We start from the raw sequence: 13,312 nt of genomic DNA, 5'->3' as shown, positions 1-13,312 counted from the left end.
TGGTGTTTGTCTCCACACAACTACTTTCTTGGTAGCTCAGCTATGCATTTAAAAGTGCTTTTCTTTTATACCTATTAAAAAGGTGTTTTTTTTTTTTTCCTATACCTGTATAACATCTAGGTTTTTTATAATAGAAGACTATTTCAGAAAAATTGAGTCAGCAACAACTCCGAAAGTGAAGTCAAATGATTGTTCCTTATTAATTTCAAACCTTCAAGCCCCTCTAACTCATTTATATTAATTTCTTGTTCTAGAAAAATGCAATGTTATATCTATTTCTGACTATTACAGGGTATTCTTTTATTGAGAAATGTTTCGTTCAAATGGAATTTCTCATGTTCAGAGCCCCTCACTAGCAACTTTCATGTATTCTTTATTATTAGAGTTACCTAATATCTGGATACTCAAGGTTTATTGTGCCTAATTTCCAAAGATTTAGGGAAAGAAAATTACCTTTAACATTAAAAGCATACAAGATGCATTTTAATCATCTTCATTGATTTAGAAGATATGTATTACAGAGTTTTAGCACACTAAAGAGAAATTACTATGAATGAACATCAGTTATTTTTTAAAACATAAGTTAGAGCTTTCCCTAACAATGAATACAAGATTTTAAATGTATACATCATGTTTATACAAAGCAATTAGAGCAGCTGCAACTTCTACTGCAAACAACAGAAACAGGGTGTGGCATCTTTAAGCCAGAAATCGCCTAAACTCATAATTTATGTCTAATCATATAACTCATTATTACCTGTCTCAGTACCTTAAAGTGAAAGTGCAAAATACTCTCCTAAAGCATTCAATCCTCCTACTCCATCTCTCAAGCTACATACTTTTAATACACATATTTTTGGTGTAACAAAATTAACATTTTAAAAATTATATATAAAAAACGCTCTTAATATTGGAAGTTAAAATGAGGTTGATCAATCTCACTGAAAAAAGACATTCCATAACAATATCAACTGCATGTCTCTCTTAGTGAAAGTACTTTCAAAATAATATGTGACAATTTCATCAAACAAAAGAAAGTGCAAAGTCTAAAATATTACTGAATATGACAAGAACTTTGCATACTTGACATTCATGTAGACAAAGATGAAGAATAATAAACTTAGTCAACGTGGCATAGATTAATGTCATCTGTAGCTCAAATGAAAACTGTCAATAATGTTCATGAAGAAATATAATATTAATATGTTCCTGTTCTCATGTAAATATTTCTCACAAATACGTATAACAAATATAAAGTACCTGGTAATTTATATCACCAGGACAAAACAGAATACCAAATGAATTTTTTAAATCTCCTGCTTTTTCTTTATTTTTATGAGAAAATCAATTTTGAAATAAGCATTCTTAATTACCTGCCATCTTGTAGGAAATTATCTATATCATTTATAAAAGACATACTTTAAATAATATTTATTAAGGTATATAATTTAATGAAAAATCATATAAATGACTTTACTTACAGTTTTATGGTACAGTTTGGCTTTATTTTACAAAAAAATTTGTCATGTATGTCAAATCATCCATTATCCCTGAGAAAAATCATAGTATTCTAATAAACAATAACTGTGCCCCAAAATTGATGTCAATCATGAGGATATTGCTAATAAAGACCTTACGGTCCTCTCCCTTCATTTATCCCACCACAATAAAGCCTACAGATACACTTAATACTATGAAGTCAGAATGAGTATTCTGAAAGACTGATAAACTACAATAATGAACTAGTACTTATAATTTTGGTATGATAAAAACACAACGAAATAAGCATAAAGTTTAAAATGGTATTTTTAAAAAATGAACTACATGTGTAAGCATGGAAGGCCAACCTAAGAATAATTCCTGTCAGAATGGGCGCTAAGTGGCATGGCTGGTAAAAACGTAAATCAAGTTATATAGAGCTGTAGTAAATCAAATAAAGATGGTAATACTTCCACTCTATCTTTTGCACTGGAGAGAGACATCAGTACGGTTGTGATGAGTTTTATGTGGAAGATCCTTAGAAATACACTGACAGAGTATGCTCATTTTATATACCTTATCACTAATCCTCACAATAACTCTGAAGGTAGAGGGTAGATCACCCTTCTACAGATAAAGTATCTGAGTTTCAGACAGATTAAGTCATGTGCCTTAAGACATAAAGCCAAGAACCAAACCAAAACTTGAATACAAGTCCATTCATCTCCAGACTCTTTCTACCTACATGAGACTGCCTTAAAGGTTCGATTTAGCACCGGAAGAAATAATTAGGCAACACTTCACCTATAAAATATTTAGAAACCATGTAATGAGATACTGTGATTTCAACAAAAGTGGCAGTTTTTGAAACGGGATTACTGATTTATGTTGTTAATATAAATGTCTTCTGCCTCTTGCTTTACCTAACAACTAAAATCCTAACGTGTAGCATATGAATTAATTTTTTAAAAATTGAATCCAGTTTTCCCCACTGATAAATTATAAAAACTGTTTTATACTTATTATTGATTTATCACAAATAATCCTCACATTTAAAAAAAATTTTCTGATCCTTTACTTTCTTAATTACTTTAAATATAAATTAATTCCTAAAAATATGCCAGAAGAGTAGCAATTCAAAACGATTCTATAGATTTACCTACTTTATAGCCAAAATTCCACGTTACGAGGTTTATTAAAGCAAGACAACTTACATATGCAGGGTACATTTACCACGCTTTTTTTAAACTGACAATTCAGTATCAAACCTTTTTCTCCTGATAATGGTACAAAGAAAAAAATACTATGATTTATTTTAAAAGTATAGCCTACCTCCCTCTTTAGCATTTAAAAAAAAAAAACAACAGGCCTTTCTTATGTACAAATATGTAATTCTACTGCCACCTTCTGGTAAAACACAATTTCCCAATTTTTAATAGTACGTCTGACTATAAAGCAACAAACCTCCAGATATGAAATATCTCCTTTCCAATATTAGATTAATAAAAAGCAGAATAAATTAGTTTTACAAATGGAAAAATTATACTAAAAATAGAATTCTAGCAATAATTTTTACAGTACATGTAATATATTCTCTCAATGTTAACACTTATTAAGCACTTTATTATTTGAGCACAGAAGAGCTTTACAAGCAAAATAAAAATCAATTATCTTAATAACCTTTGTAAAGTGGAATGATTATTCCCATTTTACAGAGAGAATCGAAGAAATCAAGTGGTCTGCTTGAGGTATACAGCTATTAAATGGCAGACTGAATTTAGAAACAGATTGATTCCAATGATCCTGCCTTTGATCAATGTGTTCTAATAGCCTCTGTAACATCAGATAATAGATATTAATAAGTTGACTGAACTCATTTAGGACATTAAATCTTAATTTAGTGGGGTAAAGCAACAATATTACAATTAGTGAGGAAATTAGAAGAGCCACAGAACATAAAATTAAAGAATTCAAAGAAACTGTAAAGGTCCCACAATCAAATTTTCCATATAATTGAGATCTATATTCTTTAAACATTTAGCCAATGGATTAAGCTCTAATGTTCTATTTTTACAAATAATTATACCATGTCATTTTGAAATCTTTCAAAATTAAAAAAAATTTTATGTTCTATATGTTCAGTGTTTAAATTTAATTTTGCTCTGACACAGTTTAAAATACTAAAAAACACCAGTTAGAAATTACTATCTTTAGTCCACATAATATTTACTAATTTATATTCAGAGAGGTTTTACTTACACAAAAGGATATACTACATTCTGCTATACTATTTCTATACACTGATTTCTTAAAAAGTCATAAACCAATTCAGTGAATTTAAATTTCACACAGTGAAATAAATTGTGTAAAAAAAAATGCCCATAAAATAATCAACACATTATTTTATTTTTCCATTTATTTTTATTAGTTGGAGGCTAATTACTTTACAATACTGTAGTGGTTTTTGCCGTACATCGACATGAATCAGCCGTGGATTCAACACATTATTTTTATATTGCAACAGTAAGAACTTTGTGTCTAAAAGCCTTTGCACAGCAGAAGAAACCATAAACAAAATGAAGAACAATTTATGGAATAGGAGAAAATATTTGCAAATGATGCAACCAATAAGGAATTAATTTCCAAGGTATACAAACAGTTCAGACAGCTCACTGTCAAAAAACCAACAGCCCAATTAAAAAAATGTGCAAAAGACCTAAATAGACATTCCTCCAAAGAAGATACACAGATGGCTGACAAACACATGAATAGATGCTCACTGTCACTAACTGTTAGAGAAATGCAAATCAAAACTACAATGAGGTATCACCTCACACTGGTCAGAATGGCCACCATCAGAAAGTCTACAAATAAGAAATGCTGGAAAGGGTGTGGAGAAATGGGAACCCTAGTCACTGTGGAGAACAGTATGCGGCTGCTGCTAAGTCGCTTCAGTCGTGTCCGACTCTGTGCGACCCCATAGACGGAAGCCCACCAGGCTCCCCCGTCACTGGGATTCTCCAGGCAAGAACACTGGAGTGGGTTGCCATTTCCTTCTCCAATGCATGAAAGTGAAAAGTGAAAGTGAAGTCGCTCAGTCGTGTCCAACTCTTAGCAACCCCATGGACCGCAGCCTACCAGGCTCCTCCATCCATGGGATTTTCCAGGCAAGAGTACTGGAGTGGGGTGCCATTGCCTTCTCCAGGGAGAACAGTATGAAGATTCCTTTAAAAACTAAAGATAAAGTTATCATATGATCCAACAAGCCCACTCCTGGGCATATATCCAAAACAGATGAAAATTCTAATTCAAAAAGATACATGCATCCCAATGTTTGTGGTGGCACTATTTACAACAGCCAAGATGTGGAAACAACCTAAATAACCACCAACAGATAAATAGATAAAGAAGCTGTGGTATATAAATATAATGGAATATTACTGTCATAAAAAAGAATGAAATAATGCCATTTGCAGTGACATAAATAGACCTAGAGACTATCATATTAATGAAGTAAATCAAACAGACATATCTATCACTTATATGTGGAATCTAAAAAATACAAATGCACTACAAAACAGAAACATACTCACAAACACAGAAAACAAACTTATGGGGACCAAAGGGGAAGAGATGGGGGAGGGAGGGAAGGAGGGAGGGGGACAATTTAGGAGTTTGGGGTCAGCAGATACACTCTACCATTAATACAAATAAAATAAACAACAAAGTCTCCCTGTATAGCACAAGGAACTATATTCAACGTCTTATAATAACCTATAATCGAAAAGAATCTGAAAAAGAGTATTTACATATATGTGTTGATATGTATAAATAAATCAGTTTGCTGTACACTTAAAACTAACACAATATTGTAAACCAACTATACTTCAATTAAAAAAACTTTATGTGTATGTAAAATGACAAAACAAATAATTTAACCATCAGTTTTGGTATCTTTATAAATCAACCACATGCATTTTATGCTCTGATATTCTACTTTAATGAGCTTCTGAATAACAGCAACTAACAGTTATAAATAACAATATAAAATAAATGGCCAAATAAGATGCTTAAGTTAATATAGAATTATAACAATGAGTAAGTTAATCACTTTGAAAAACAGAGTAGTATGTAGAATAGTAGGGGAGAAATCCTGTCAACTGTTGTTTGAACCATTTTGATGAATCTTTGATTCATAAAGTTTCATAATCATATCAGTTCACTATAAGCAATTTTCAGTGAATTGTTTTATCACACAGCTTCATATTCCTCACAAACTATTTTGGCCAAATTTCATGTTTCTACTGAATGTGTACATTTAAATTTTATCTAATTTCCTAGCAAACATTATAAACAGAGACTAGAACTCCTATGATTAATGATATAATAAATATTCTTGTAGGTCTTTTATATTTCCATACAAATTTTAGAATCTGTCAATCTCTACAGAAAAAAGCCTGCTGGAATTTTGACTGGGATTGTGTTGATCAATACCAGAATCAATAAAATCCAAGAATACAGTCAATATAAAAATTAATTGTACTTCTATATTTGAGCAACAAATGAAAAATAATTTTTTTAAAATATCATTAAAATAGCACCAAAACCAAAAATACTTAGGGATAAATTTAATGAAAAGTATGGAAAACTTCTCCACTAAAAACTATAAAACAGCGCAGACAGAAAATACAGGAGATCTAGATAAATGCAGATATATGTCCATAGATCAGAGGACTCGATATTGTTAAGGTGTCTATACTTCTAAAATTAACATATGAAGTCAATCCAATTTCAATCAAAATTCTAATAGGTTTTTTTAGAAACAAGCAAGCTGATTCTAAAATGTGTATGGAAACAAAGGATCTAGAATAATCAAGAGAACCTTGAGAAAGAAAAACTGACTTGTAGGACTTATAAAAACAAATGTCCTCCAACTGGTAATTTCCAAGGCTTATTATAATTCCGAAATAATCAAGACAGTACAATACTTGTATAAACAGAGACAGAGTTCAGTGAAACATAGTCCAGAAATAGACCCACACACATACGGTCATGTGACTTTGACAAAGGCATCAGCATAATGCAATAATGAACTCAATTTTTTCAACATATGGTGTGGCAGTAACTAGATATTCATATTTTAAAAACTAAACCTCAACTCCTACCTAACACTATACTCAAAAATTAATTCAAAATAAACCATACTCCTAAACATAAAAGCTAAAACTATAAAACTTCTAGCAGAAAGTAAAGGAAAGTCTTTATGACCTTGATTTAGCTTAAGAATCCTTGCACAGAGGAGTGAATATTAAGTATGAAAGTATTAAGCTTAAAGGAAAAAGTGATAAATGAGCTTTATCAACATTAAATCTCCTACTCTTCAAAAGATATTAAGAACATGAAAGGAAAGTCAAAGACTAAGAAAAAATATTTGTAATACATATATTTGACACAAGATTTGTACCCAGAATACAGAAAGAAATCTTACAATTCAATAAGAAAACAACTCAGCTTTTTTATTTTTCATTTTATATTGGGGTATAGACAGTCTTTCCCATCAGGAAGCTTCCATAAGCCTCTTATCCTTATCCATCAGAGGGCAGATAGACTGAAAACCACAATCACAGAAAAGTAACCAATCTGATCACATGGACCACAGCCTTGTCTAACTTAATGAAACTATGAGCCATAATGTGTAGGGCCACCCAAGACGGATGGGTCACAGTGGAGAGTTCTGAAAAATGTGGTCCACTCGAGAAGGGAAAGGCAAACCACTTCAGTATTCTTGCCTTGAGAACTCCATGAACAGTATGAAAAGGCAAAAAGATAGGACACTGAAAGATGAACTCCCCAGGTCGGTAGGTGCCCAATATGCTACTGGAGATCAGTGGAGAAATAACTCCAGAAAGAAGGAAGAGATGGAGCCAAAGCAAGAACACCACCCAGTTGTGGATGTGACTGGTGATGGAAGTAACGTCCAATGCTGTAAAGAGCAATATTGCATAAGAACCTGGAATGTGAGGTCCATGAATCAAGGTAAATTCAGTTCAGTTCAGTTCAGTCGCTCAGTCATGTCCGACTCTTTGCAACCCTATGAACCGCAGCACGCCAGGCCTCTCTGTCCATCACCAACTCCCGGAGTCCACCCAAACCCATGTCCATTGAGTCAGTGATGCCATCCAACCATCTCATCCTCTGTCGTCCCCTTCTCCTCCTGCCCTCAATCTTTCCCAGCATCAGGTTCTTTTCATATGAGTCAGATCTTCGCATCTGGTGGCCAAAGTACTGGAGCTTCAGCTTCAGCATCAGTCCTTCCAATGAACACCCAGGGCTGATCTCCTTTAGGATAGACTAGTTGGATCTCCTTGCAGTCCAAGGGACTCTCAAGAGTCTTCTCCAACACCACAGTTCGAAAGCATCAATTCTTCAGTGCTTAGCTTTCTTTATAGTCCAACTCTTACATCCATACATGACCACTGGAAAAACCATAACCTTGACTAGACAGACCTTTGTTGACAAAGCAATGTCTCTGCTTTTTAATATGCTAAGTTGGTCATTACTTTCCTTCCAAGGAGTAAGCATCTTTTAATTTCATGGCTGCAGTCACCATCTGCAATGATTTTGGAGCCCCAAAAAATAAAGTTAGCCACTGTTTCTACTGTTTCCTCATCTATTTGCCATGAAGTGATGGGACCAGATGCCATGATCTTGGTTTTCTGAATGTTGAGCTTTAAGCCAACTTTTTCACTCTCCTCTTTCACTTTCATCAAGAGGCTCTTTAGTTCTTCTTCACTTTCTGCCATAAGGGTGATGTCATCTGCAAATTGGAAGTGGTCAAATAGGAGATGGCAAGAGTGAACACTGACATTTTAGGAATCAGCAAACTAAAATGGACTGGAATGGGTGAATTTAATTCAGACGACCATTATATCTACTCTATGGGCAAGAATCCCTTAGAAAAAATGGAGTAGCCATGATAGTCAACAAGAGTCTGAAATGCAGCAATTGGATGCAACCTCAGAGACGACAGAACGATCTCAGAAATGCTGGGCTGGATGAAGCACAAGCTGGAATCCAGATTGCCAGGAGAAATATCAATAACCTCAGATATGCAGCTGACACCACCCTTATGGCAGAAAGAGAAGAACTAAATAGCCTCTTGATGAAAGTGAAAGAGGAGAGTGAAAAAGTTGGCTTTAAACTCAACATTCAGAAAACTAAGATCATGGCATCTGGTCCCATCACTTCATGGCAAAAAGATGGGGAAACTGGAAACAGTGACAGACTTCATTTTTTTGGGCTCCAAAGTCATTGCACATGACTGCAGCCATGAAATTAAAAGACGCTTGCTCCTTGGAAGAAAATTATGATCAACCTAGATAGCATATTAAAAAGCAGACACGTTACTTTGCCAACAAAGGTCCATCTAGTCAAAGCTATTTTTTTTCCAGTAGTCATGTATGGTTGTGAGAGTTAGACTATAAAGAAAGCTGAGCACTGAAGAATTGATGCTTTTGAACTGTGGTGTTGGAAAAGACTCTTGAGAGTCCCTTGGACTGCAAAGAGATCCAACTAGTCAATCGTAAAGGAAATCAGTCCTGAATATTCACTGGAAGGACTGATGCTGAAGCTGAAGCTCCAATAATTTGGCCACCTGATGCGAAGATCTGACTCATTTGAAAAGACCCTGATGCTAGGAAAGATTGAAGGCGGGAGGAGAAGTAGACAACAGATGAAATGGTTGGATGGCATCACCGAGTCAATGGACATAAGTCTGAGTAAACTCCAGGAGTTGGTGATGGACAGGGAGGCCTGGCGTGCTGCAGTCCATGGGGTAGCAAAGAGTCGGACACGACTGACTGAACTGAACTGAACTGAACTGACAGCTGATTAGCAAACAATGTTGTGATAGTTTCAGGTGAACAGCAGAGGGACTCAGGTATACACACACATGTATCCAATCTTCCCCTAAGCCCCCTCCAACCAGGCTGCCACAAACACTGATCGGAGTTACATGTGCTATACAGTAGGTCTTTGTTGAAAATAACCTGGTTTTTTAAAAATGAGCAAAAGACTTGAAGGCACTTCATGAAACATATATGAATGACCAGTAAGCACATGAAATGATGCTCAACATCCTTAGTAACCAGGGGTTTGCAAATTAAAATCATAATGAGATTACCACTACCTGCCCACAGAATAGCTAAAATTAAAAAGACAACACCAAGTCTAATTAAGGACATGGAACAACTATCTGTAGAAATGTAAAATGGTACAATGACTATGGAAAAGAGTTCGGAAGTTTCTTATAAAGCTAAACATGCACTTCCATATGACCCAGCAAACCTACTCCTAGGTATATTTACTCAAGTGAAATGAAAACTTAGGTTTGTATACAATGTTTATAGTAGTTTTATTTAATTGCCTAAAACTGGAGGGCAAATGTCCTCCAATTGGTGAGATACACCAATAACAAGGAACAAATTGAAGATACATGTTGACAACAGGAATCAATCTGACATGCATTCTGGCAGTAAAAGAAGCCAGATTAGAAAAATTTTAATAATAGATTGGCATGGTGATTATCCAAAGTTCATGCATTTATCAAAATTCAGAACTGTATACTAAAAAAGGGTAATTTTACCAAACTAAAAAAAGAAGGAAAGAAAAAAATACAGGTGCATACAACAATATAAAATGACTTCCAAAAACATAGTATTATAGTATGCAAGAACAACAAAACATAATGTTTACAGATACCTGTTTAGGTTATATAACCAAGATGAAGGGCAAGAAAGCAAACTCCGTTTAAGAGAAAGGAAAATGGTTAACCTTGAGGGGGAGTGAAAGGGCAGAGATTGAGAAGGGGTATAAGGGTTGGGGGATCTTCTGGTGTACCATCTTTGTTCTAATTCTTTCTCTGGTGGTTACATGAGCAGTTGCTTTCTGATAATTCACTGTGTTATCATTTACATTTTATATCATTTTAAAAGCAATCAAGGCACGTAAACTCAGGGTATATTACAAAAGAATAAAATAATCTATATATTTTAGAGGCAGGAAGCATTCCTGGATTCATACCTTGGCTACACCATTTGTTAGATGTGTGACTTGAGGCAGCTTTCTTAACCTTTTTCAGTCTCACTTTACTCATCTGTATAATGGGAAATTTTCACCTGCCTCATAATTATGTGAATTAAATGGGATTAACATAATTTTTCCTTGAGGGTATCTGCCTAGCTTCCAAGTTTATTTCGGAAGGTTCATCTTATCCACCTGGGGATGGCCCTCCAGTAGCCTAGATTTTGTGTTAAATGACCCCACTACCGCCCAGCTGAGTCAGAGGTGAGCAACTGACTCAAGCTGGGCTACTCAAGAAGCCCCCTGTGGAATGGAGAATGAGCAATCCTTCATTAATTCTCTAGTTGCACTTATTCATGAATCTTTGTTCAGTTGCTAAGTTGTGTCCAACTCTTGGCAACCCCATGAACTGCAGCACGCCAGGCTTCCCTGTCCATCACTATCTTCCTAGTTTCTTCAAACTCATGTCCATTGAGTCAGTGATGCAATCCAACCATCTCATCCTTGTCACCCTCTTCTCCTCTTGCCCTCAATTTTTCCCAGCATCAGGGTCTTTTCCAATGAGTCAGCTCTTCACATCAGGTGGCCAAAGTATTATGATGAATAGAATGGCTATAAAGCTCCAGAAGAGCAGTGTAGACACATTCTAAGCCCTACATTCAGAGCAGGAGAGAAAGAAAAGTCTAGAACAACAGAGACAGAAAGAGTAATACGCACATTTTTTACTGATTTCTGCTTCCTGATTCCACTTACTGGAAGCTACCCTTGGGTCCCATAAAACAGAATATCTATATAAGAGGTATCTCTAAGGAAATAACACTAGCTCAGGTTGGATTCTATTATTTTCAATCCAACAAGGCTAGGCAATAGTTCTTATATAAAGCATGAAGCACAGAGAAAAGGCTCAACATCTAGAAACTGTGGCAGGAACTTTCTGATCTTTGAACCATATGACCTGCGGACTTCCTTACCCAGCCCTTGAAAGAGTTCTACTCTGGTGTCCAAAACACAGACTGACCTTGTTAAGGTCATTTTCATCCCTCTATCTATAAGAAATCTGTAAGAAAAGCAACCAGCTCAAATTTCCAGTTAGATTCAAAATTTTCAATTGCTAAAGACTGCCTCAAGACAGAAAGAAATTCTATAGTATGACAGAATAAAATTACAACAAAAAATTAATAGAATCAAGTGCCTAAATTTAGAGCATAAAGCAAAAGTCAGACATGGTAAGATGTCACCTAACCAACCAAGGTAAAAACTGAGTATTTATACTTGATATTGTCCAAGATTTCATTATTTCTTGGGTAATGCCTACAGAATTTACACTTCTACATTTTAGTGTGGGTATTTTTACATTCACAAGCTAAAGGCTATTTTCCCCATATAGTAGGGTACTCTGGTACACCAAGTAATGTTGACATGGACTTACTACTATATTCTAGAAAGTCTAACTGTTTGAGGCTGCTTGTCTGCTTATTTATCAAAGTCAACCTATACACTGGGATAAAATAGTTCAGAATCAAGTTATATAAGGCAAGCTTATTGCAACCATCCCTTATTTTACCTCATTTGTTCTTGTAAATAAACTAAAAACACAGTAAGACACATGATGAAACAAGTCTTGTCGCTAAGGTTGTGATTATCACTGAAGTATATGACTGTACCTTATTCATATATGTGTATGTTGGAAGACATATAAAAAAACAATTATTTCATATAGCTACTTCAGTCAATTTTATGTACTAATGTTCTCCATAGTAGTGGATTTTGGTTTAGCTTGCTCTAATACACAAAATATGAAATATGGACAATCTGAAAAATGAGTTCCATTATTTTCCTAATATATGTAGAAGGTATTATTTTTAAAAGCTTAACTGTCGATTTTAATAAAGTAATTGTATTGATGTTTTAACCTAAGATCTGTAAAATTACATATGCGTTCAAGCCCATAATTTCCTTAATAAGGTAGCTTTTTGTGATAGCTGATTTCTTAATATACTTTTCTCTAAACAAACATCCAACTGCCACTCATACTTGCATATAAATAGCACCTATAATAATGAGATAATATTTGTATCACCCAAGAAAAAATTTCTGGAATATGCTGAGAATTTAATCCTCCTAAATTAATTAGATAACAAGTATCAGTAATTATGAAACCATCTGCGAGCAATGTTCTAAATAAAATTTATTTATAAACACTAGAGGGTGCTCTAATTCAACAGTGTCTGCTCATTGCTAAGCATCTGAAAGCAACAACCCTGTTAATCAACTATACTCCAATATAAAATAAAAATTAAAAAAATAAAATACAGTGCCTGATATCTGGCCTTGATGCTTAAAATAAATTTCTCCTTAATTAAAGATAAATGAAGATAATTATCAGCACCAACAACTTTTGCTTTCGAACTATATATAGAGATACTTCATGAGATAAAATTTCATCTTTCTAGAATATATAATAAAACTTAGTAGAATTCCACTGAAATCATTTTTATTGTACAATTATTATATTTAATATGTGTTAAGTGAACAGAATAGAAAATAAGTACAGAGGAAGTATAAAGACAGTCCTTATCACTAATGCAATATTCAGATGATTAACAAAAGGTGTATCCTGTATATTATGGACCTAGGTTCAAGGAAAATTACAAAATGAGTCTGGTAAAAGACATACAGTAGCTCAATTTCAATTGCTAAGTATTAAGGTATAGTTTAGCTATTTTACAAAAGTAACTTGAAACAGTATTTA

At 34.2% G+C, this 13,312-nt stretch overlaps 1 protein-coding gene across 3 annotated transcripts in view; it reads right to left on the bottom strand.

Annotated features, from left to right (window-relative positions):
* The window catches only part of PIGK (phosphatidylinositol glycan anchor biosynthesis class K), a 131,211-nt gene that overhangs the window by 67,751 nt on the left and 50,148 nt on the right, over positions 1-13,312 (bottom strand). The window contains exon 10 of one of the 3 annotated variants that reach the window (XM_043876478.1): positions 11,192-11,213. The exons of the other annotated variants lie outside the window; for them this stretch is intronic. Coding sequence (XP_043732413.1) covers positions 11,207-11,213 — 7 coding nt within the window. The 3' untranslated portion in view covers positions 11,192-11,206. Of the gene's footprint in view, positions 1-11,191; positions 11,214-13,312 lie in introns of those variants that run through there. 3 annotated transcript variants of the gene reach the window in all.

Source organism: Cervus elaphus, chromosome 20 (assembly GCF_910594005.1).
Source record: "Cervus elaphus chromosome 20, mCerEla1.1, whole genome shotgun sequence".
NCBI lineage: Eukaryota > Metazoa > Chordata > Mammalia > Artiodactyla > Cervidae > Cervus > Cervus elaphus.
The sequence above is the reverse complement of the archived record's forward strand: the minus strand, read 5'-3'. Positions and strand labels throughout refer to the sequence as shown.